The sequence below is a fragment of the Ammospiza caudacuta genome, chromosome 2, assembly GCF_027887145.1.
Source record: "Ammospiza caudacuta isolate bAmmCau1 chromosome 2, bAmmCau1.pri, whole genome shotgun sequence".
Classification (NCBI taxonomy): domain Eukaryota; kingdom Metazoa; phylum Chordata; class Aves; order Passeriformes; family Passerellidae; genus Ammospiza; species Ammospiza caudacuta.
This window is the reverse complement of record NC_080594.1, coordinates 26559585-26586572: the sequence shown is the minus strand read 5'-3', so window position 1 is coordinate 26586572 and position 26988 is coordinate 26559585. Positions and strand designations below refer to the sequence as shown.

General features: G+C 42.1%; 1 protein-coding gene across 1 annotated transcript; it reads left to right on the top strand.

Annotated features, from left to right (window-relative positions):
- On the top strand, positions 1–5078 carry LOC131572379 (cell surface glycoprotein CD200 receptor 1-B-like). The gene is made up of 5 exons (XM_058825551.1): positions 1–139; positions 1989–2303; positions 3072–3326; positions 4096–4195; positions 5009–5078. The coding sequence occupies exons 1-5, from the start codon at positions 1–3 to the stop codon at positions 5076–5078; spliced, it is 879 nt and encodes a 292-aa protein (XP_058681534.1).
- The last annotated feature ends 21910 nt before the right edge of the window (positions 5079–26988 follow it).

Below are 26988 nucleotides of genomic sequence, written 5' to 3'. Positions count from 1 at the left end.
ATGCTGGGGAGCTCACAGCAAGCTGGACAGTGCAAGAAAGTCTTCTCATCCACAAAAGCAAGAGCTACTTTGAAAGTTGTCAGGAAGAGCATTTGCACCATTGTCCTTCTCACTATTGCTGCAGTCACAGGAACTACAGGTATTGGTGGTACTTTGGCACCACCTCTCTGTTAAGGGCAGGGGAGGAAAAGGCAGGGTATCAGAATGATATGTACTCAACTCTGCTTTGGGAAAGAAAAGCCTGGTTGAAGGGATCTTTACAAATTGCTGAAGGGACTTTTTGATGGAAAAACCAATAATCTGGAAATCAAAACGTTTCTAGCTGCAAATAGATTTTTTCTTTTGTCGACCAATAATGTGCTGAACTCGGGCTTTTCAATGCTTTGTTGAAAACTGATAATGATTTTCTTGGATTATAATATTTTTCATTATAATTAACAAATTTATTACAAACATAATTGATGCGAGGTTTTATGATCAGTATGATCACCCTGTCAAGCTCTACTCTTAGGTATTAGTGACTTGTGCTGACAAGTGAGGTATCATGAGATTTTATGACACAAGATTCAGAATGAAAGTTTCAGTAAGACTTAGAAGAGCGAATTCCAAAAATATGGGATCTGAGAATGCAGCTATAATCCTTTTCCCTCCTTGATCTACATTAATTATGCAAATTCCTGGTTCTTTTTCTAGTTTGCTTTTATTAGCACAGGTGGAACAGGTCACAAAGTGATCTTGAGTCTCTTGAGGATCTCTGCACCTAGCAGCAAACAGGAATGGGTTTTCTCTCCAGTGGAATGCCCTGGACTTCTCAACTATTTAATCTGTCACCACTATAATCAAGGAAATTGGTTATTAGAAGCTATGGAGCATCAGGGCAGAAATTGTCACCTGTGCTTGACTACATTAAAAGGACAGCCTATGTCCAGAACAAAAGTGGGGTGGATGTTTTCAAACTTTGATTCTGCTGTACGGGGCAATGATGTTGAGGGAAAAGGAAACCTGAGAGATTTTCTCCTCATACACAGCTTTCAGACTGTCACTAAAACCATTACTCAGCCAAAGGAAAGAGCAACTCCTTTTCCACTACTGACAGAGAACTGAGAGATCAGTGGTTTACTGTCCCAAAGTTTAATGGCCACCAACTAAAAGAGGAAATGAGTGAAGTGATAAAGAGAGGTTTGTTTGGACTACAGCTGTGGGTATTATTCCTATAAACCCAATAATTGTGAAGTTTCATTCACAAACATTGTGAAATCTAGGGATTGCTTGCTTTTAACTTCAGCAGAAGCCAGAGGACACAAAAGTCCCATTCCTTCAGCTACTCTTCACACTGGATTACAACCTGCTCTCAGACTCTTCTCTCAGTCTCACAAGTGCCTCACAAAAGAGGCTGCCTGTGTACATGTAGGCAACACTAATGCACATATAAGAATACCCTGAGCCATGAGGCAAAATTCTTCCCTCCCACACAAAGCTCCACCAGTGTTATGTGCACCTGTGTAATGCCTGAAAGGTGTAGACAAGGCCAAATCCCACTGTATGGGATTTCATATGAATGCAGAAGTAAAAGTTGTTTATTTTGTTGGCAGCAACAGTTAGAGAGAAAAGCCACTGTCGTGTGGCCAGATGCAAGAGTCACATTCCTGTATTTCAGGCCCCATGAGCAGCCCACTGGAGGATTTGCTGACACAAGCACAGCCTTTGGATGCGGAACCACTGAAGACAATGGGCAGGAGTAGGGTCCTGTTCCAGTATCCAGTCTTATCCACTAAGATGATCCTCAGTGGGAAATTTGTATTGCAGGGTTTGGCTGTGACAGGCCACTGGATCCATAATCCACGGCTGTAGGAAGAGATGACAGACAGCGTGCAGATGAGCACAGCCGTGGCCTCACGCTTGTTTGTAGCACTGCAGACATTTCCCTGTGAAGTCCAGACCACAACTCCTGGGCTCCCTCTCACACATTCTCTTTTTTTTCTCCTCAGGGCACAATTCCTCAGCCTTAGTGATGACTGTAGGTAACAGCTCAGTTCTCAACTGCTCTTTCAAAGGAAATATAACTCTGCTTAAATGGACAATAACCCCCAAGGCTGGAGGCCTGTGCACCTTGGTATACAGGGCTGATAAGAAGAAGACACACAGAACAACCTGCAGTGACAACATAAACTTGATATTCAGAGCAGATCTGCCTCCTGCCCTTGAGATATGGCAAGTGGGACTAGCCCAGGAGGGAAATTACAGCTGTGATGTGGCATCAGCAGAAGGGAATTTCCACAAAAGGTACCACCTGACCGTGCAGGGTAAGGAATGTGTAAAAGTGGAGCTGGTTTTTTTTTTAGACTAATGAAGGTAGGGTTAGATTAGATATTAGGAAGCTATTTGGTATTGTGAAGATAGTGCCACTGGAACACTGATTGTCCAGAGAAGCTGTCGACATCCCAGTGTTAAAGGCCAGGTTGGGTGGGACTTGAAGCACCCCAGACTTGTGGAAGGTGTCCCTTTGCATGGCAAGGTGGTTGGAACTAGAGGATCTTGAAGGTCCCTTCTAACCTAAGCCATTCTGTGATTCTTGCTGGGATAAACGCATGTATTTCATTGGGAGTATCTCTGTGTCTCCTTTCCCATCACTCTTCTCCCTTCTGCTGCTCCCTTTTTCCACTGTCCAGTTAGAAATGACAGGCACAAAGGAATTTCCCATGTACACACAGAGGATATGAATGGCTGTGATGAGGCTCAGCTGGATGGGGGAGAGTTGGGCAGAAGGGAAAAGAGAGCTGTTCTTCATCCCATGTGTGTTGGGCCTATGTTGTGGATGGGATGGGATGGGATGGGATGGGATGGGATGGGATGGGATGGGATGGGATGGGATGGGATGGGATGGGATGGGATGGGATGGGGTGGGATGGGGTGGGATGAGGTGGGATGGGGTGGGATGGGATGACAGCCCAGCCTTATTCTCCTCTTTTCACTGGGTTCAGTTCAGGTTCATTTTGGGCAGAGGACAAGACCAGCCCAGCCCGGCTGTGCCAAACTAACTGCATGCCTGTCCCCTTGTTGGTGCTTTGCAGCCCCCCCGAGGCTGAGCCTGTCCTGTGACGAGCAGGGCAGCCCCGTGTGCGAGGCAGCAGCGGGGAAGCCGCCGGCTCAGCTCTCCTGGGCCCCAGAGGGCAGCTCCACTGCAGAGGAGAGGTGCCACGACAACGGGACAGTGACTGTTCTCAGCAAGTTCACAGCATGTAGCACCAGTGTCACCAGTGTGATCACCTGCATGGTGTCCCACCCAGCTGGGAACTGGAACCAGTCCATAGCCTGCTGTCCCTCAGGTGAGCTTCCCTTTGTGCTTTCAGTGTTGAGAGCCCTGTTCAGCGCTCTGTTCATGTACCATGCAGACATGAGTGGCACTGGCAGGATTGCAACAGGAAATGTGGCAGCTGAGTTTCCAGTAAGAAATTTGCTGGGAGGGGGAAGGATAAACACAGGTACTGTCAGAACTATAAAACCCTTTGTGAAGTTGTAGGAAAGATGGATGCAGTGGATTTGCCATCCACCTCCAGGGATGAATGGAAAGGGGGGATTAATTCAGAAGGTCATGACACACAAATGTGTCAATGGTACGATCACCCAGATCAATGTATTGTAATCCAGTGGTGCCATTACATGTTGCTAATTGTTTGGTTACGTATGGGTTGTGACAGGAAGACTGAAAGCCAGTTTACAGCTCTCAAAGCTGGCTGGTAGGTGAAGGCTTTAGAGGCTGAATCTTAAGATGTGACTGGGAAGTTGTGTGCAGCCATATGTAATTGACTGAAATACTCATCCGGAAGAGAATGAGAGCTGAGATTTGCTGGGATGCACATGCAAAGTCTGCAGCAGTGCTGGGGCAGGAGTGGCCTTACAGTGAAAGACAAGCTTCCTCCATGAAGGACTTGGGGGGATCCCAGTTGTGTGTCTGGCACTGTATTTGAGCTGTCTTAGGTCATGCTCTGAAGTACAGCACACAGAGAGTATTGTCCAGGAGATGCCATCCTGGCAGAGGCACAAGGGAAGCAGGGTCTGTGAGATGTACCTAAAAGAGCATCTATTTCTCCTTAGGGAAGACTGGATTCTTTCTTCTCTGTGTCATCAGCCTTATCGGCCTTTTGAGTCTCCTGTTCTTGCTGGCTGCTTTTGAGCTTGACATCTTCTCTAATAGGTATGTATGGGACACAATACACATAAACCCCTTTGGCCAGTCCAGAGGAGCTTAGAAGGACTTCTGGTACTAATTAATGGCATGCACGGTCACCTCAGTCTGTCCCAAACCCATCAGTCCTGCACATGTTCATGGAGTTTTGTCCGAAGACTGGGACAGCTCAGTTGAGGCAGACATGAAGGGAGGGAAGTCCACACCTGGCTCTTCCTGCTGCCATAAATCATTCAGAAGAAAAAGTACAAAGGGAATGGTTAGGGGTTTTTCACCTGATGGAGGGATCTGAATAAACATTGCCAGGCAATGAAGATTAAAGAAGCAGCAAAATACCCATCTGAGCTCAGAGCCAGTCTTTTGGCATCCTTTTTGATAGGCAAAGCAAGCCAGGGAAGGCAGGGTCAGTATAGAAAGGCAGGAAATACTGCATGAGAGCTGAACAGGTCTGCTGCTGTTGTAACTGCTGGGAATTTCTGGCAGCTTGGCCGATTAGTCTGTCTAAGCTGGCCTCTGGCACAAGGTGCACTTGCTGCCTCGAATTCCTCTGCAAACACCAGAGGCAGAACTAACTGCTGTCTTTGAGTCACAATTTAGCTCCACTCTGTGCCAGGGCTCTTGGCACCTCTCATTTGGGTGCTGGCTGGATCATGACCAGCTCTGGTCATGCTCATGTGAGACCACAGACATGAAGCCTTATGGTATTGGGTTTCTCTAACAAATAAAAGGGAGGAATTCTGTTTTTACACTCCTAGAAACCAAAACTGCATTCCAACAACAGCCTTGTCCTCACATTTATGGTGTTGGTGCCTTGTTTCCTAGGACAATGTCAAACTGGTGCAAATCAAGGCAGTTCCCACCTGCAGAGGTGTCTGGGCTTGAGCAAAGATGAAAGAAAGTGCCGTTATATGTCAGTGATGCAGCCTGCAGCAAGAACTCAGCAAGAACCAGAGCTCTCAGAAGAAGGAAGCAAACATCTACAGTGCAGTCAGTGTAATTGTGCAGAAGCACAGCTTGCAAGCTAGATCCTCCCCAACCCTGCCAGCTCTGTCTTCCATCCTCTCTCTAGTGCAACTACAGGTGCTGTTACCATGCATGCAAGTATCAATCTTTCTGTATAAGGTCAAATCTAACATATATGCAATTGGAAATTAACTCATGTTGTATTAAATTAAGTCATTCCATTTCAGGTACCTTTTATTCTAGTATTTAAGTAGCATGTCTTCTAGAAAAAAAAAATCCAGAAAAAATGTTTATGTGTAGTGTGGAGGAATGACTACATGACAGAGGTCACCTAGACATTTTCATGTTAGCTGACTCAGGGCTGGAAAAGTACCGAACCTAGCTAATCTAGTTCCTACACCTGCAAAGCCATTGTAGCCTTGAAACATGGCTGTATTGTGATAAGAAGATGCAGTAATTAGGAAAGAGATATGAGAAAAGAGAGATGTAACTCCTAAGGTATGAGGAAGAGCTGATATTGTAGTATAACCAATCGACTGCTTAATTTACAGCATATGCGTGAACTTATTACTTATTGTGCATAAATGTCTGATGCTCTTATTAATAAATGAAGCTTGCTAATTCTCCATTGAGCATCTCAAGTTTCCCCCTGCATCGTAACAGTGTAGTAATTGAGCAGCAGCTTTCCCAGGATGACCACACAGGACTAAAGATAAATTTGAACAGCTCTCATTTTTGCAATAAAAATTTTGAAGTGTTTCACCACCAGCTACAAAAAAAAAAAAAAAAAAAAAAAGAGAATCTTTTTGAGCTTGAGCAGTTATTTCTGTGCTACACGAAGCACAGAAATTATTCCAATCCTGAGATCTAAGGCTCACTCTAATTTATCCCTTTGCATAATCCAGAGAGCTGCAGCCCACAGAACACAGGTCTTGAATGTTAATTATTTAAACACATCGTACTGGTCCTGTCACAAAGGAACCCTCGAGTTTAATTGTTCATCTGATGACATACTGCCATTGCTAAGCCTCTGAACCATGGAAGAATACTTGTCTAAGGCTGAGTTAGTTTGCAGGACAAGTGCAAGGAGGAGGAGAGGGCAGAAACCAGAGAAGTCTAAGCTGGAACACGACCTAGATCTTTGTTGTTCCTTCACTGCTTCTACCCAGGCCTGACCCCATCTCTCAAGCTTTGTGAGCCTCATTTCACATCTGAATCAGCTACTGAAGGACTCAGGGCCAAACCCCTCATCTAAACATCGAAGATCAAAAAATCCTACTTTTCAGCCTCAGCACAGTAACGTATGCAACAGTTATCCAGCTTAATACCTCAGAGGAAATGCTGTATCACTGCACTCCCTCTCCTGTGCAGCTTTTCTACCACTGACCTGCTGCCTCTCACCCTTTCCTGGTGCAGCCAATACACTGCTGTAATCCCTGCCTGAGGAGGCTTTTTGCAGGACACCAGCAGGATGCAGACGGTGATTCTGCTGGCTCAGCACCATGTTATTGCTCCTTTCACATTTACAGACCCAGCTCCATTCTGTCCATCTGTTAACATATGGAGCTGTTTGGTCACAGCACAGTCTGCATTCTGCAGAGCTGACATGCAATGTGAATGCACCCAGAGATAAGAGCTAGAAGAATAAACAATTCAGAAGCTAAAAACAATACTGCTAATTCTTTATGATAACCTAGCTACCTGGAGGCCAGCAAGCAGAAAACCACAGGGACTTTAGCAGGTACTTGTAGCTTTCCTGGTTCTGAGTTCTCATCAGCTGCCTGCCCGCAATTCGTGCTGAGCTCCATCTCCTCTGTGCAGCAGCTGAGAGCTCTGAGCAGCTGCCCCTGCACAGCTTGGTGCTCAGAGCTTCTCTGCTGGCAGGCTCGCCCTGGGGCTGGGCCGTCCGCAGAGCCGCAGCTCTCACGGCTCTCACGGGCTGTGTTACACACAAAGGGACCACACAGAGAGGGTCAGCTCCCTTCCCTCTCTTCACAGGCTCCAGGGCACATCACAGTTTCAGAGATATCAGCAAAAGATGTGACCTAGGTCAGCCACAGCCATCAGTGTCCGTGGTATTCAGGACATGTTCTTTGTGAGCTCCACTTACTGGGTGTCTTTAGCTTTTCTCCAGACTGGCCAGGTCTCCAACCCGAAGGAAAAATAGCTCATAGCTTTTGTTACAGTTTCCATTCAATTAAGTCAGGGTCTCTCTTTCCTCCATGAGGGTAAAAGAGATCAGATTCACATACCAGAGTCCACAGGGCTCTGTAACAAGCCTTACCCCTTCTCCTTGTTCTATTTACTCTCAAAGCCATCCCAAATCCTTCTGCCGGAGAGAGCATACAACAACCTGAGCATTCTGGAGTCAGAGTTTCAGCACAGGCTCCAGGGCAACTCCCAGAGCAGACAAGAGCATCTCTCCTTCCTCTCACTGAACACTGCCCTTCTTGCTGGTGTGTTCATTACATGATGATGACAAATTTGGTTGGCATGTGCTAGATTGAGTTTATAGACATGACTGCTGTTCAGCTGTTAATCAGCATGCAGCATACCCTGGGAGACATTTGGCATTATGGCATTTGTCTTCCCAAGCCACTGTTATGCCTAATGGATCCCTGTTTTCCTGGAGATGGCTCAACAGCCGTCTGTTGATAGAAGGTAGTGAATGAATTCCTTGTTTTGCTTTTCTACACATGCAATGTTGTTTTACTATTAAACTGTTTTCTTCTCAACCCACAAATTTTCTCATTTTTACCCTTCCAATTCTCTGTTCAATCCCACCTGGGGAAGTTGTTAATAAGCAAGTAGCTGTCAGAGGGCTTAGTTGCTGGCCAGGGTTAAATCACAACAGCAAAAAAAAATTGCATGCATTTTTTTTGTGGTACCTGTCTTTTGTTGTTGTTGTTTTCACATATACCAGTATTAAACTATTGTCTTCCTCAAAAAAAGCCAAACCAAAATAAAACGTAAAAAAACCCACAAACCCCAAACAAAAAACTATCCAAAACCCCTAATACCAACTAAAGGAAATAGGTTCTAACAAATTCAGGTTGTTGGCAAGAGTGATGCCCCTTGCTATTTCATCCATGACCCCGTGGATTGACCTGTTTGGGGGCAAGGAGCTGTCAGAGCTGGAGGTCAGGGAAATGCACACCAATTTCTTCTTAGCATTGTGGTCCCCACTGCTGTTGGACACTTGCATCAGAACCAGGCTGCTAATCAGCAGCTCAATGGAAAAATAAAAGAAGAATATTCACTGCAGGAGCTACAGTATGATGATATTGGCCTGTGTTCTCCAAGAATTGGAAGTCTTCCAGAAGGACAGGGCCAGTCAGGGTGTTGACTTCAGATTTCCTTGTCACAAGGTCACACTGCAAACTCACAGCAGAGAAAGTATCACAATGACCTTTCTTCATACGCTCTTGGAAGAAATGGGAAAAAAGAATTAATGTCATAGGGGTTTGTTTTTGGGACAACAAGTGGCAGGAAGCAGCTTAGGAAAATGTTCATCTTGTGTTAGGAAAACAAGAAGCCCCAAATCTAGAGGTTTCCAGTGACATATCCATGTGTGCCAGTTGCTCTTATGTGACTTTTTGGCCTGATGTAAACTGATGATTTCTCTGTGTTTGGGCACTCATAATTAGATTTTCCTCAAAAAAAAAAAAAAAGGTATGCAAAAGATTAATATTAATAAAATCTCATAACTGAAACTGCTCAGAGCAATGTGCATCAAACTGTGCTTTTTACTGACATGTAAAGTTGAGGACAGGAGGTTGTTCTGGAGCAGACTGCAGATCCAAGTGGCTGCTTGGGGCCCCTGCCCAGTGAGACACAGGCTGAGTTACATGCCTTCAACAAGGCATACCAGATTTGGGAATCATCGAGAAAAACAAAAGCATTTTCTGAACAAAACACGGTGCACATTTTAAGTGAGAGAAATTGTGCACTCCAGGAAATTAATACTTCTGTGAGGGCCTGTTGGTGTTTCATGCATGCCCCTGCAGCACTCTCACTAGTGATAGCATGGGCTTCAGCAGTGACTGTGTAGCCAAGGTAGGGACTGACTTGCTCTGGGCAGCAGGGAGAGCAGGCAATGTTGTATGCCTTCTCCTAAAAACTTTTGGCATGATCTTCTACAGCCTTCCTATGGACAAGCTGGAAAAATAAGGGCAAATAAGTGCACAGTGACATTGATGTACAGCTGCAGAGCTGGAAATACACCCTTATGATTAATGTTGAATTTATGAATGCCTCAATTTACTTCAACCAAAAATGCCTTAGAATTAAGTATTCAGATTCAACATTTAGAAAGACCTTTGAATCTTCCCTGAAGTCACCCAAAAAATAAAAAAATGCACAACCCCCCCCAAAAAAACCCCAAAATCCCACTGTTAATCAAGTGCTGTTTTAGCTTAGTTTAAACTCTCTGTCTGCCCTTAAAGATAAGTGTTGTTATTTGCCTGATTCATAAGATAGAGATTAAAGAATAGATAGCATATTTAGAACTGTTACCTTGGTTTTACATGTAACAAACACATGAGAAAGAACACTGGCAAGTCTATGTAGTCTTATGCACCAAGATATGAATAACCAGATTAAAAAATATCTGGAGGCTTACCAATAAATGTATTCCCATGCAAATGTAAGAGAAATAGAATTTTCAGTCCACTTTTGAAGCAGAAAAAACGTTGGAGGTGAAAAGAACATAATTTCTCGCCCACATTCACCCAGCTGCTTAATTGTTCTGTATGTCAACTCATGATGCAGCAGCAAAATATTGTACTCATATAGCACTTGGCATTATGCTGGTGAATGTAGTCCTGGGTGAATTACTTTCTATGGTACAGTCATTCCTAATAATGCTCTGATGAAGTGTACAGCCTGAGACTTGAGACAAATGAAATAGCCATGTAAATATAGAATCTTGGAATTTATTTTAATTGGATCATTGCTTTTGTTTCTTCTTCAAACCTAGCCTTTACCTCACCCTTATGTGCAGAAATAAAAGAAACATATTGTAGTAGCCCTGGTGAGTGAGCTTCTGTAGGAAAACAAATATAGCACAATGGAAGCCACTCAACAGATTTGAATCAGTTGAGCTTTGCACATCCTGTCAGGACTCACCTCATTAACAAGTGTACTTGTTCTGAACATTTCATTCAACTTTGAGCCCAAGCAACTTGGTACAGCCAGGAGCCATCACTAGTCCGGATCAAAATTTCCAAGTGCCACATAGAAGTTGCTCTGGTCGTTCCCTGCTAGGGTCTGTCATGCTGAGATTGCAGCAGTAACATCATCACTGCAGATGGGGGTATCCAGCCAGAGCATGAGAGAAAAGAAAGCAGTAGCATCTCTTTTAGAAGCTCCTTTCTACAAACCCAGCTACAGGTTTCGCTTCTCTCAATGACAGCAAGGCTCAGCATCACATCCTGGAACCCACAGGATCACAAACAGACTTTGGAGCTTTGCCCATTTGCAGATAATCCATTCTTGAACTCTCTTGGGGGAGGAAGGAGAGTGCACCTCAGACCAGGAGAACACACTACTCCAAGTTCCAGCATGGGGTCAGTGTCAAGCAAGTGAAAGGCTATCACCAGACCTTCTAATAAAGCTGCTTCCCGTGCAGTTTCTTTTCTCCTACAGACACCATTTGCCTCAGCTGCAGGTCATTCCAGTGAAGGCCCAGCCACAGATGGTCAAAATAACAAAGTCCCTTGTTAATTCTTTCTGCATAGTCTTTCCCTGTGGTTTGTGTACACTGCCACATTCTGACTAATTACTGACTGTAAAATAATGCACATGTGCTATGCAATGTTTGGGCCTTTTCTTACTGCTTCTAATTGCCTAATGTTCAAATCTTTAATAATGTGCATTTAACATATAACTTTCTTTGCTATTTTTTCCTATTATCATCTTGATATAGTATATAGTATGTTCACACTAATGGTGCAAAGTGAACAAAGAGTAGGTGGAGCTTCTTGTGAGAAAACAAGCCATTGCTTCTAACTTTCCATTACCAAAAGAGAGATCAGTAAGTTTCAAATCTTCCCTTGCCACAGATTGCTTATTTGCAAGGGAGAAAATCTGTGACCACAGGTTCTTTTAAGTTTTACTTAATGTATCTGTCCATCAGGGGATTTTGAGAAATCCACCCCCATATTTTCAGTGTGTCAGCTCTCCAGAGAGCTCTGTTCTATTTATCCTACGTTAGCAATACGTTGCTAGGTAAGCACCTCTTAATCTTCAGCATGTTTACTCTCACAATAGCACTTCTAATATGCATAGGATTATAGTTAGAAAACTACATGCAATTACCTGCTCAATAGAAAACAGGAAGTCTGAAATCTGAAACAAGGCTGAGCATAGGTTAGGCTACAGAGTGTGGCATCTTGATCCAGGGACCCTTTTCTTTCATGCAGTGGGCCTAATGGAAGTCATAGAAGTGGCTTCAGGACCTTTTGCTTAGTGAAATGTGTCACTTTGGAAAGGGATTAGATTAAAAAGGAGAGGCTAAAAAGCTTTATTCCAGAAAAGAATGTCCTGAAACATGAATAGGAGAAAAAGCCTTTTAGTCTGGTGAAATTATACCATGTTCTTTTCACAAGTAGGCTCTAGGCAAGCCTGTGAAGAATCATGAGTGAGTGCTTGTAGATAGGATGGGAACAATCAACTCTTAAGATTGTGCAAGAGTTCCCGTTATAAAAGTCTCAGTTTATAATATTATCAAATGTTATGAGTCTGGGCTGGAATTCACTGTGGTAAATATCTGCCTCAGCCTGATATTTTTTCATTTACTTTTTCATTTAGATTAACATTTTTCTCATACTAGAAAGTGTGGATAATATTTAATCTGAAAACCTGAAGCAGTGACATATCTGAGATTTGGTGGTAAATGTTTTGTAGTCTTTGCCTTTCTATTAGTGCTGAGTTCTCATAAAGGCCTGGCCAGAATTAATCAGCAGATAAAGACTTCATAACTGTACAATTCATATATTCAGTGCACTATTCACTGAATCTTTCTTCCCAAAGAAGACAGTCCTGTATGTTCCTTTCTTCCCAAAGGAACATCCAGAGAATGAAAGCACAGGTATAGTCCAGTGCTGCTATAAGATTTTATACTCAGATATGTGAGTGTAGACCCAGATCCTAGGAGTCTTGGGAAAAGCAATTATATAATTTTGAAACAGAAAGATTACTGGAGACAGGAAGATATCTGTATAAATTGAAATTCAAGCCAATTATAAGCTTTTAATTAGGTGCAAAATAAAAACAAAGGGCTAGGCCTGCCATTTCCAAAAAGGGAAATGGAGCAAGAGTGACACAGCCTTAGGTGAGTAACAGGGCAGAGAACAAGACTCTTTGCATTTCCCAAGTCAGGGGGATTTGGGATTGCTAGATTTGTCATGAGCCGCCAGGGTTCAGAGGAAAAGTCCCATAGGAATATCTCAAGAAGAAACCTATAGCCATGACCATCAAACCAAATCCCAAATAGTCATGAAGAGCAGGAAGGAAACTGAGGAAGAGTGACAAGCAAGTGTCACTCTTGTCACACCATTTAGTCCATATGCCCCATGCAGAATGAACTTGCTTTAGGAACTTGCTTATGAATTTTTTCCTTGTAGATCAAATAATCCTGAAAGAGAAGTCTGTGTGCCAGAAAGATGAAAAAGATGAAGAGCTGTGAAAAAACAAAGTCTAACTTTACCTGCCCTGTGTGGGTCAGTCGCTGTCCTGAGAGCCTGTGGCACTGAGATCCTTGGCTTCCACTTTACAGAGGTATTCCATGTAGAGACACTTTTCTCAAAAAATGGGTCAAACCCAGCAGAGCCAGTGGTTGAAGCAGAAAGTCATGACCCAGCTTTTCTTTCTGCTTTTTGCCTCTAGCTGTGTCAACACCATGACCAGTGGCAACTACTTCTAGCTGGCCCCTTCTAGCCATTGATGAGAAGGAGCAATGCACAGTTTCATTACTGGAATTACATGTGTCCATGTGAAAACCTTAATTTCATTAAGTATTTTGTATCTCACTCACTCTCTGGGAGGCCTCTAATCTGCCAATGAGTGTGCACCTCCAGAAGGGAGACATTGCAAGGATGCTTTTTCTACAGAAAAATTCTATGGTTGTTCTTGCTTCTGGGATATAAATGAATTGAATTGTTCTTTGGAAACACGCAGATGCTCTGGATAGGTTTATTTCCATTTTATTTTGTCCTGTATCACTGAGCCACATGAAGTTGCAACCAGGGTTGGGAATTTCCACAGAAGCCATAATATGTCTGCATTGGATAAAAGACCTCTTTGTTTTGTTTTTCTTTTTGCATGCCTTGACATACCAAGCTCTCTTCTTATGACCAGAAGAATGACCACATTGATGACTACATACAGCAAGAGACAGAGATAAACCTGTTGTGGTCTGATTTTAGAGGTTTTGACATTCCCTGTGCCCCAGACATTTCTTATGCTTTTCCCCTCACAGCCACTCTGTTGTCAGCAGTACATCTGAAGAGCACAGGCAAAAGTAAGATTTCCACCTAATACAATTGGTAGGTTGACTGTTAGCTAAAAGAAGCTTCTGCACAGACCCATCTGTGTTTTATTAATCATTTGAGAAATTATAAACATACTAAGAGGCACCAGCTAGGCATGCAGGCTTATATGTGTGCCTGTGTTGGCACTAGAGTTTCTAAGCAATGTAAACTGTTTTTTAAAAAGTGTGTTTTTGAAAGTTTCTTGAAAAAAAGACAGTGTGGTGTGTAAATCAGACATCAGAGCAAAGCGAACATTTTCCTTTTGCACTGAGAAGTAGCACAGTAAGTACTTCACAAAACTAGATTGGGGTTGCTATTAGTTCTTTGTGGTAATGCAACTGCATGACTGAAAGCCACAAAGAATCCTGTAGCAGAAAGCTACACTGCCCTGAATATATTTTAAATTAACATGAAGATCAAATCTGCAGTGAAAGCGGTCTTGCTGCAGCAAAAAGGTGCTTGATTATTATAAATGGGAATGCTGAGCATGTATCTAAGCAACTAACTCTCTACCATTGGGAAAAGTAATGAGATTGTTTTAGTATTTCAGAGATGGGAAGCAAAGAATGCAAACCTAGGATATCCTGTCAGGCCTGCCAATAACTGCCAGAAGTGGCAGGAGCAAATTACAATAACAGAGGGTTCTTTCCAGCACAGCTTCTCACGTAGGCAAGTATTCAATGGACAAATAGCCCTGACAAGTGCTCCAAGCTCCCCCAGACCGTGTGATTTTGCTTCTGATGACGCTGAATTTTCCAGAGGTAGACAGTATGCACTAGAAGAGGCATGTGGAAGAGGATTGGTACCAGTTGCCGAGCTTGAGGAAAATGTGCCAAGTGTCCATGGCCTCTGCTCCATTCCTTAGGTTCTCTTGAAGTATCTGGGAGGCCTTCAGTTTCAGGACACTGGCTCAGAACTCCACTCTTGCTAATGCCTGAGTACCAGTTCACTGCAAAATCATCAACACCACAAACATAAGAAACCATATATTGTTACCATTTTGTAGAAGAACTGGAGAGAAGCTGTGTAATTTTCACATTTTCAGTCCTAAAGAAAAAATATGTTTTTTCCACAAGCTCAGAATAAGAAAACTCTCTCTGATATGAAACACAGACAAGAAGAAACAGCTACCCCATTTGAGATTTGCTGTGGGGTTTATCAGCCACAAATCAGCCCCATAACAGAGGCAAGGCAAAGAAGGTATAGGAAGCCCAGCTCTGCAAAATGACACAGGGTGGAAGCTGCCCAGCTTCAAGGACCTAATAATCCACCAGAACAATGGGGTTGTCATGGCACAGAAGTGAAGAGAGAGACTTGACTCTGGTTGTTGAAGATGTACTGCACAACAGGAATATGGCACAAGCCATCTGTATGGAAGACCTGTGTGAGACAGAGACAAGATCAAGGCTGAATATGAAGTGCAAAAGCTGCTTGTGCCTTGTATGAGAGGAGCACATGTGCAATGGGCACATCAGACTATTCTTTGGAACTGCTCTTCCAGAGATAAACATGCTCCAGGATAATTGGATGATATGACAGAAAAGGCTGACTAGAGATCTAAGTTCTCTGGAATTTAACTGTCTTCAGCCTTGAAATCTCATTCAGATACATAATTCTAACAGCCAATGGAAACTTTTGTCCTAATTGTATCAGTGATTTAGACACTTTTTTTTCCCTTTAGGAAAAAAAAAAAAAGAACTGCTGAAGAACTAATGTCATAAGAATGCAGCCACCATCCTTTATTGCATTATCAGTGAAGATTTTAGCTACTATTAAAAGGTTTTTATAGTGCCCAGCTTGGCAGAACAGCCATAAGGCTATGAGGTATCTATCAAGGTCTGCAGACACCCATGTATCTCCTTCATCTGGATTTCTCTCAGTAATGAGACTGCAAACACAGTAACACTACTGGAGTCAGATTTAGCTCCTGTTTACAACAGAATAAAAGGTCAGAATTTCAACTACACAAATATCTGCTGTAAAAGGGAGCTAATAACAAATTTGAGTTAGGTTTTTTTAAATTGCTGTTTGTAGGATCATAAAATGGGCTGTGTGTCACTCATGGCTACCACTGAGCAGGACATCCTTGGTTCAGAGGGCTGCGTTTAAAATGCACATAGTGCTAGGGCTTCATATAGACTTTGTCAGCATCCAGACTTTTATTCACAATTATACTTGGATTTGGCTTCAGTTGGATTATTCTTTGGATAATAATCTGCCTGGAGAGAGCCCTACTTATCTCTGTGCAAAAGAATTTAAAAATCTACAAGCTCTAGCCTGCAAAAGATCTGGCTGGGATGATCTCAGAGATTTGGAACTTTCTGGTGTTAAATCCTCAGCATAAGATTGCAAATGCTCACAATGCACCTGGTGGAACAATACAAAAATGATGGTGCCTGCCTAATCTTCTCTTACTGCTGTCTTTCAATGGCAGGCTTGTTGGCCCTTGCTTATTTTTGCTGCAACTGGTATTTCAACTCATGCATGTGAACTTTTCCCTATTAAGTGATTTGCTTAATATCTTTACATCAGAAGTTTATCTTACATTGAATCAAGTAAAGTTTACTCATTTAATGTTTTGCCTGATAATGTCATCTAAACACAACATGTTAAGAGACAGGGCAAGCAACAAACAACCCTCTAAACCAATGAGTCTCAGCCCATTACACCAGGAAAAATATTGAATTATCAAACTCCTTCCTATTTGTACCTTATCACAATAAAAACTGTTCCTGTGTTCTGGCCCATTTATTGAGAGGTAACTACAAATTCAATGTTTGATTTGAAAACAATGATTTAAATTACAGCTATCAAGTACATCAGAGACAATGTTCCCCTGATTCAATTCTGCTTGTTTCAGATCTTATGCCATAGGGTTGAAGCATGAATTCTTACAATGCCTAAATTCTTAAGTCTTTAGACTTAATGTGAAAAGAATTCTCATTAAATTCTATTTTGTCACTTTTCTTATTCTCAAATGTACAGAAGAATAAACTTACTTTAAAAAGATGAATCTTCACAGTACTCTAAATAGGGGTGATTGTCTGTATGGATTTTAAAAAAAATCTAATTAAAATTTTCAATTTAAATACTTTAAGACAAACCTGCATATAATGATGACCAATTATTATGCCATACCTGTTCAAGCAATTACATTAGGTAAAAATCATATGGTGGTACATTCTTTCTCTTAAAGTTTCACAAAAAGTAGACCTTCAAAAATATTTTATCACCACATAACCTTCACCACATTCTACTCCTTTGAGCAAATAAAATTTTGGGCTCTGGGCTGAATAAAGTATTTTATTTCAATTTCATTTTAATGTATATTTGAAACATTACAGCATCATCTGGAATGACCACAAGGTGGTGATGAAAAGGTAACTGGAATAGGTTTTTTAATCTACTAAAATCAACCTCAAGTCAAATGTGTGTTTTCCCAACTGCTTGGTCTTATGCACTGAACAATGAGGAAAATAAGCATTATCAGACAACATGTTTTGAAACAGCTGTGGAAGAGACATTTTGGATCTCAGTGGATTCTGGCAATACCCAGGGGCTAGAACAGAGGGAAAAGGCTAGTTTTCTCCTCTGGAACAAACAAAAGACCCATCTCTCAGATCCTGCTGCTACAATAGCTGAAAAGTAGGATGGGATGGAAATAGATACAATGGGAGAACTCTGCAACATACAATGATTAATTTTAAAGTAATTTCTGGTCTTTCAGTATTTCTGGTGAAACAGGAGCTTGTGACACATTTCTCAGCAGATATATCAAACAAGGAGAAAAGGCAGGGTAAATACTGATTCCTTCTCACAGATTATATGGGTGGTCAACTTCATCAGGTTAAAAGTCCAATGCAACAAATATTAATTATTTCAGCTGCCTGGGCCAGGTATTTTTAAGACAGTTTCATGATTTGAGTTCTCAGATAATTTTTTTTTACTCAAGACAGTACCTGTAAAAAGATTTGATGCATTTGTGGGGTACAGAGCCTGGGCTGAACTCCATGTTGCAAGTGTTCTCCAGTGACTTTTGTTCTGTTTGTTCTGATCCTTCTGGATTTGATTTCCTCAAAGAAATCAAATACTAATATGTGCTGAAAAGCCTCTGTGGTTTCAAGGCATTAACTATCTATGCCATTTCATATACAGTCATTCTTTTTTCTAGATGGTATTACTGAGCCAAATCTTGCCAGGGAAAAGTTGGGAAGCTTGAGCTGGTCTGGGTAATGAAGTAAATGTATGCATCCCAACATACCCTGAAAGCAAGCAGAATTCTTAATCACAGAAGATTTAATTATCTGTTCAGACATTATTTGGATCACAATAATATATTGAAAAGGGGATCTGGGGAGAAAACAAAGCTGCCATGCTCTTGCTGCCTACTCACTGAAAGCCATGCAAAACTCATTAGTAAGCTACTGTTGGTATTTATAGCTTATCAGGGTAAACAGTAAGTTCCCTTTATAATCAAATGGCACAGGGTTTAGAAAGGCAGCCCAAACTGGGAAGCTTAAAATGCTTCACTCCGTACCACACGTGTCTCATCAAAATTAATGTTGCAGCATTTCCTGGATTTTAGTGCTGTTTCATTCTACTTTCAGCATTTTTTTTTTTTATTTCAAAGAGTAGCTACAGCAGTTTCTAAAGAAAGAACAGAGCAGCATGAGGAAGCACATCCCCAAATTACAATTTTTGATCTTTTGACTCACTGTCTTTTTCTTCTTGCTATTCAGACAAGTTTGCCAAGTGCTAGGATGTTGAAAATGTCAAATGTCATCACTCGTATTCAGCAGTATCTAGTTTAAAAATCCGTACCCGATTAAAACATAAAACCCCAAATTTATTGTCACTACCAGCATTGTACCATCATGTTCTTTTCTTCACCCAAAGTGTTGTCATTATTGCCAAGTTCCCAAATTAAGTGATATTAGGAATTTTGCTCCAGATGGAGCCATATGGTTCTGAGAGCTCATGTTTTAGCCATAGTTGTTACAATGAGCAAAACCCAAGCCAATGCATTTCTTTGGCAATGATATGAATAGTGGACAGCAAGCTGAGAAATTATTTTTCAGTTTTCAGGGATATCCAGGCTCTATTTTCCAGATCACAGAAATGGCATATACTACCAGTGTGTGCCAGATAGGCCTCATTTGCTCCGCTGTAGCAAGCAGGGCTGATTTCTTGTTGTATGTTACTATCAGAAATAAAGAACTGCTGGGTTAGCAAGTCTGCTTACATGGGAGAAGCCCATGGGTTCTCAATTTCCAATTTATGTGTCTCCATCATAGCACAGGCATTGTAGGTATGGAATATATGTAGCCTTGGGAGTGGAGCTTCTCTGAGACAAAAATAATGTTTATAATTCACAATAAAAAGTAAAAGTGACAGAATGAGCCTGTGCAGAAATTGGAAGAGAGACCTTTACCTCTGGACTATCTGGAACTGCCCAGATCAAGTCTACTTTCCTCAGAAGGTATCAAGAACAGCACCATGAAATCAGGAAGTTCCATTCTGCACATTAAAATAATTGGGACTATCAAGAAACTCAAGACTTGATGAATAAATTGACCTTTCTGGAGTTATACCAGAGATTCTTTTGGATTTGCACATCTTAATTAAACCAACATTTAATTAACTATTGAACACTGATTTTATGCCTAACACAGCTGTAATGGACTAGTCTCAACTCATCTCTTACCAATTCAAGGCAGGAAAAGGAAGTAATTTTACATTAGCACATAAATGCGCTGCGTACATCCTTATCACCAGATATTGAAACAAGAAAGAAAGCAAGCCTGCATAAAACATAAATAATGAATTATGGTAAACATGAGAAATTAGAACAATGCAGACACGGTACTGAAAGAGATACTAAGTTTTATGTATTGTCCTTTAAACCAATGCATAACTTTTGAAGATTAGAAAACATCTTGCACCTTTGAATGATCTGATGCTGCACTTGAATTTCTTCTATAGAAATGTCCACTCTACTAGAGTCATCTGCTCTCACCCCTACTGCAAAATAAGATAGAAATAACTGTCCAAACATGCAAAATCAGGCAGAAGAATGAATCTCCTGCTTCTGTCTACATGTGTAGCACCTGTTGCAGAAAATGAAATTAATACATCTACCCTGCAAACATCTCCATCCACCTGTTTCTTTCCACTAATTTCCATTGACTTATGGCAGAAAAAAATTTCCCACAGATTTCTCATGTTTTCTTAGTCTGGGTACTTGAAATAATGGAGGATAGATCACATACAGCCTTGGTGTTCTGTGCAGCCACAGTGGGGATAAGAGACACAGCACAGCATTGAGAGCAGTGCCAAGGTCAGTCCCAAACTTGCTGAGCTAGCAGGTTTCCAGGCCATATCATTGGTGTGCTGCAAAGGGTTTTCAAATGCAAAACTTCCTGCTTCCTTAGCTTGCCTATTGTGGGAGATTGCTAGGGAGCATCTCCACTGGAAAAAAAAATTGTCCCACTCTTTGCTGTCAAGGGAAGATATACTGTCCATCTCTCAAGTCAAGCATCTAAGGAATCAGAGAAGTGAAACATCTTCCTGTTGTTCAAGTAGAGCCTTAAAAATTCCACATTTCTTTTCAGCCTCCTGACCAAAGATAAGAGGGGCAGACTCCAGTGCTTTGGGCATCCAGAAGTGAGAGGAGTTAGGCTTCATCTGGACATTCCTGCCCCTTTCCTCTCATGAAACACGTGTCAGTTCATCTGGTCCTCTGAGCCACTTCCTCCTCACTTTTCAGTCAGCTGCTCTCAGAGCACTTTTGCAAGCAAGCCCAGTCTTCCTTGCACAATCTGGAGTTGTGCTCAAGGGGAACCTTGCTGGGATGCAGGCTACAACATAACCACAGCATGTCACAAAATAAAACTGCTAGGCATTTTGACCTGCTCTAGAGCCTGGACAGGTGAACATTTTAATGCTGATTTCAAAAGAGCCACAACATTTCACCCCAGCAGGAGCTGTGAGCCTTTGCTGTGTGTCAGTGACCCTGAACTGGCTCCAAGAAAGCTGACAGGCTTGGATTGCGCTGGGTGGACTCTTTCATTCCCACCAGGTAGCACAGAGTTGCACACAGAGGTTTCTGTGCCCTGGCTGTGTGCAGTGCTGTGCTGACTTCCCTGCACAGCTTCTGTGTCTGGAGCCAGCTCAAAGGCAGCCCAGGGAGCTCTGCTCTGTCAACATCTGCACAGCACAGATCTGGCCTGCAGAAGCTGTTAGGACAGGACTCCCAGAAATGATGGGAAGTGGAATTTCAGACTAGGCTGCAGGGAGGCCTTTAGTACTTTTATTACCTACAATCAACCTCAGCAGTACTTTGAAACATGAGTAATATTTTATTTACCTACACATGTGTATAAAGGGTTCCCAGCAGCTCTGAATTCAAAGTCAGGTCCCCTGGTTTCAGTCTTGTTATTTAATGTAAGCTTCCCTGAACAGAGAAGGAATCTGGGAATGTGGGCTTCACCTCAACCTTACCTACCCTCCAGTAGGAGTTGTGTAAAAGGAAATTTATTCTCATCAGGACTTTCAGGTGCGTGGGTGTTTCTAGGAATAAGCAACACCCAACCACAGAACAACCAGGAAGAGGTTTTATAAGCATATTGTGCCACTTTGCTGCCACAAAGGTCATAAATTATATTTTCATAGCCAGCCTGCTGCATGATGCCATTCTGCTAGGGGACTTGCCATGTGGTGGGATCCGTGAGCTAAGAAATGACCACTGCACTCTGGCCTTCACAGCATGGTGAACACAAAAGCTCAGATTACAGAGTCTGCAATTGCAAACATTCAGGCAATCAAATCTGAGGCTGACTGTCAATCATGTTCCAGGTAGACTGGATGAACTCGGTTAGAGTCAAGAAATGGAATAGCTGGAGGAACATCAAAGTGCATCAGTTAAGTAGATAGAGAAGTTTTGCATCTGCCTGCACAAAAGAAAGATGCTATGGATACTTTCATTTTCTCTTTCACATACCTCCATATGCAAAATTAAAGTATTTGTTACAGAATATGCAAATAAAACTACTGAAATTCTTTTCCCGTCATTGTAACAAGATCTTGGTTCTAAGACAGGTCATCAAAAGGTAGGAAATTCACTGACAAGTGTGACAGACACTGCAATCTCTGAAATAATTAAATTGGTTTTAATGCCCTATATCTTGAACAAGGTTTTTGCATACTGTAATCCAGCCTCAATTTTACCTTCTTGCCAAATTTCTGGACAAAACAAGTGTTGGGGTGAGCACTTTGTGTCTGAAACAGATCTGTCAGTACACAGAGAATCATGATCCTTTCCCAGAACCATTTCCAGCTTCAGAGATTTACTAATTTATTTGCAGACCATCAAGCTATATGAATCTTTAGGATTCTCAGCTGACATAGAAAGAGACAGCAGGGAGAATTCTCACATGAAGAAAGTCATGGAACCTTCATGAGAAGTCAACAAAACCAGGCCAGCTTAAGTTTGTACCAGATGGGGTTCCAGCACTCTGATAGTCACGTCATCATTGGAAACTCAGTTCCTGGAGCAATTTTATTTCTGTCTGCATTTGGTTAAAAGTTAAAAACCAGCGTTACCGTTCTTGCACTTCTTGTTGAATTCGTTATTAACATGGAATATGCTCTCAGCAAGGACTTTAAGCTGAGTAAAACCACTTCAAACAGAGCAGATCACAGAGACTGCCAAATAATATCTGATGACATTTACGATAATTAACATGAAATGGCACTGCAATAACCCACACTGAAAACCACAGGCAGAGCCCAGATCTGTGCTCTTAGAACTCAGAAGACAGGGAAAGTTCAGTCTCCAGGTAGGTTGTGAAGATTCTTCATAGCACCTTGAACAAATGACACTCGAGTTTCTCTTCTGCTGTGTGGAAATGGGCACTTACTCAAAGCATATCTTTAGTTGCATTTGTTGGCAATGTCTTCATCCTCAACTGTGTGTCAGGCTTCAGCTATCCAAGCCTCTCCACTTTTCTTCCTTTACATTAAATGCACACTGTTTCTAATTAATGCAGCCAGCAAATCTTAACAACTTTCATTCCTCTACATGCACTATTTCTTGTCTAGGTCATCCTCTGTCCCAGTCTCTCCTTTCTCAGATCAGATGTGGCAATCTGGTAAAGCCCCCACTGACTGGAAAAACAGAAACATACTCCCATCTTTTAAAAAGGAAAATAATGAAGACTCAGGGACACTACAGGCTCAGTCTCATCCTCTGTGCCTGACAAGATCATGGAGCAGGTCTGCCTGGAAATTATACCAAGGCACATGAAAAGTAAGGAAGTGATTTGCAACAGCCAGCATGGCTTCACTGGCAGATCTGAGGGCCTTCCATGGCGGGTGAGGGCATTAGTGGATGAAGAAAGAGTAACCTCCTGGCCTTGTACAAGCAAAGCACATGACACTGTCCCACACAACATCCCCATCTCTGAAGTGCAGAGGCCCAGCCCACACCACAGTGGAGAAGGATTTGGCTGGATGGTCACACTCAGTGCAGCCCCTGGCTCAATGTCCCAGTGGAAACCAGCGTTGAGTGCCATTCCTCAGGGGCTGGGGCTGGGACAGAGGCAGTTTAACACTTTTGTTGGCTACAGGGGCAGTGGGACTGAGCTCACCCTCAGTGAGTTTGCCCACAACACCAAGCTGTGAGGTGCAGTCAGCATGCTGGAGGGAAGGGATGCCATCCAGAGGGACCTGGACAGGCCTGAGGGCTGGGCCTGCACAGGCCTCATGAAGTTCAACAAGGCCAAGCACCTGGACCAGGGCAATCCCAAGCACAAACACAGGCTGGGTGGAGAATCAATCAATAGCAGGTCTGAGGAGAAAGACTTGGGGGTGTTGGGAGATGAGAAGCAACATCCTCTTGCAGCCCAGAAAGTCAAACATATCCTTTTGCACACCACCAGGATGTGCTTGGCTTTCTGGGCTGCACCCAAAGTGGTGTAGCCAGCGGGGCAAGCAAGGTGATTCTCCCCCTCTGCCCTGCTCTGGTGAGACCCCACCTGGAGTCCTGCACCTAGATCTGGGGCCCACTACATAGGAAGGATGTGAACCTGATGGACAGAACCCAGAGAAGGGCCACCAAGATGATCAGAGGGCTGGAACACCTGGACTATAAAGGCAGACTGAGGAGAGTTGGGGTTGTTCAGCCTGGAGAAGAGAAGGCTCCAGGGAAACTTTAGAGCAGCCTTCCTAATGGCAACCTGCTAGAGAGCTGGAGAGGGACCTTACAGACCTTACAGGGGCATGTAGTAACAGGACAAGGGGGAATGGCTTTAAACTGAAAGAGGGTAGGTTTAGGTTAGATATGAGGAAAAGATTCTGTTCTATGAGGGTAGTGAGACACTGGAACAGGTTGCCCAGGGAAGCTGTGGATGCCCCATCCCTCAAAGTGTCATGGCCTGGCTGTTTGGGACTTTGAGCAACTTGATCTAGGGAAAGATGTCCCTGCCTATGACAGGAGGGTTGGAAATAGATGATCTTTAGCGTCCCTTCCAACCCAAATAAATCTAGGTTCCTATGAATTCTATGTCATGGGATCCTGGTTCTCATTATATAACTTGAAGAAAAGTCTGCTATGATTACTCATCAATGCTTGTGGTAAACTTGTTTTCTGTCATGACCTTCTACAGACTACTCATATCTCACTTCCCAAATTCTGCTGCCCTCAACCAGAAAGCTGCTTCCAAAGAATCTTAATGACATCTTAAATTGCTCTTCTTTACCTAAAGTATATAGCTGTCTCCTTTCTGGTTCTGAATGAATTTCTATAGTAAAGATCTTCCATGATGATAACTTAAAGTTGGACTTTTTTTATTTAGAAGAGAGTTTGCTCTCTTCCAAAATCTCCTCTATCCTGTTGCATCTCTTATTTTTTTGCTTTATGCAAATCCAGTACACTGCAAGTCTGCACATTTTCTATGTCTTAATATCCTCCTGTCTTTGCATCAGATTTGAGCACCACTTCTTTTACATTTGAGGCCTGACACTGCTTACATTTTGCCTATTTATCTCTCCAGTCTTCTTATCTTTACTTACATAAACATATCTTCCTCTCCATGCCCTCATCTAAAACAAAGCGATGGTATCTGTTCACATGCATTACTAATTCCACAGTCAGTGGTAAATACTCAGAAAATAAACCAGTGTTACTGTGAATAGCACACTGAAAACCTCAGAACAGTCAAGAGGAGTGTCAAAATCCTATATTGAATGTTAAAAATCAAGTGGATAAAAATATACAGAACACCCTCCCACAAGAAGCAGTAGTCAATGAGATGTTCCTGGGACAGAGATCATCCATCTGAATTTGTGTTTTGCATTATTTTCTTTATAGGATCATTATCAGTCTTTCTTTTACTTCTTTAAATAAGACTTTAATTCACATTCCTCTGTTCCAGTGAACATCTATGCAGACCATTTTGGAACACCAGTCTGATCAAACAAAACTAGAACACCAGACTGCATTCATCAGAACTGTTTAAACACAGTGTGCAGTTCAAGTGCCTGAGCAGTTCATTTCCTGCCAACTTTAATCTGTTTTCTGTCTTTTCCTCTTATGTCTCTGTCCTCATTGCTAATTATTCTGACTTGGAGCTTTAATAGCTGAGGCCTTTTCTCTACCACTGACCACAGAACTGTGCTGGGGAAATGCTGTGGCTTAGGAAAGGAGAGGGACCCTGGAGTTTAAAATTATTGTATCAGTGAGGAAGTGGAGAAACAGATACAATATTATTTTAAAATAACCCACACAAGAGTATTCTGAAAAAAACCCAACCCCCAAACATATTTTTCAGTGAAAGATGTGGGCGACATTCAATTTCTGGTGACAAGTATTTAACACAGACTTTTCGTTCTGAAACAGTGTCACCCTACCTCTCTCAACAAGAGTCTCTTCTTCATTCTGATTGCAAGAGTAAGTATTACCTGTCCTTATCCACAATACTTGTTTTTTCCATTTTTTAAATTCATAAACAAGGAAAAGAGAAAAACAGTTTAAGACAAAGCTAAATGAAATTCATCACTTCTCTTTAAAATGCTGATTTAACCTCATATTTTTGAGGTAGCTTTTCCTCAAAGGGCACTCCAGTTTCTTATTCAAAGACAGTATTTTCCCATGGAAATTTTCAGTAAAATTAGTGTTGTCAGTAGCAGAGTGAGCCACAGGATTTTGCAGCTCTTAATTCACCCTGTACAGAACTAACATAATGCACACATGTGCTTTACCTAAATCATTCTCATCTGCACAAAACTCCTGTCTGTCCTATTTGTGTTCCCACACTGCTCAGCATCTTCCCCATGGTACCAACATTTATGCTGTTTTATGCATCCAATTTTTTATACTCTCACCACACTCACAGTCTGGCTCCTCTCTTCTTCATGAAGCATCTCCATTTTTGCTGGTGCAAAAGTTATAGCACTTGGTGAAAAAAAGGTAAAAGGAAGGAACCTTATTAAACTTTGTAAACAAGTCTCTGTGCACAAAGAGTGCTACATTTCTTTACAGCTTCTAGTACCCATCAAATTTCACCAAATGTCACCTGGTGAAATTTCAGCATACAAACTTCTCCACTGCTGCTCAATGGATAGCTCATCCTCTGGGATAACACATTTAAGCAGTGGGGGGCAATGGCCAAGCAACTTCACCTGGCAAAAGGAGTGAGAATATGTGAAGGAAACAGCCCTGCAGACACCGAGGTCAGAAAAGGAGGGGCAGGAGGTGTCCCAGGTGCTGGAGCAGCAATTCCCCTGCAGTCCCTAGTGCAGAGATCTACCTGCAGCCCATGGAGCAGCCCCACGCTGGAGCAGGTGGATGTCTGAGAGGAGGCTGTGACCCCATGGGAAGCCCGCACTAGATTAAGGGCACATAATAGTGAATTGTTTTTTGTGTTTGTTTTCCAGACAAAAAATGTAATTTCAGCTGTGCCAAAAAAAAAATTGCTCAATATTTCAGCTTTTGTACAAATTTTTTGCCCCCTTCAAATTAGATCAGTTTCTAAACAAAACCATCATTTAAATGTGAAGTATCAGTGTTTCATTTTGGAAATATTTACTGCTTCCTTGTTTCAAACCTCCAGAATGAGACATTCTGCAGTTTTCCTGAAAACTGTCCCATACTCACAGTATTTTTTCAGATTCTGCAAAAAATGAGTTTTGGATTTGTAATATTTTAGCTGGCAAGGGTGGATATGCAGTAAGAGTACACTTACAACTTATTTAGGAGTTCACAAGGTCTAAAACTTAAAAGTTCACATGAGGCTGTGTATATATATGGGA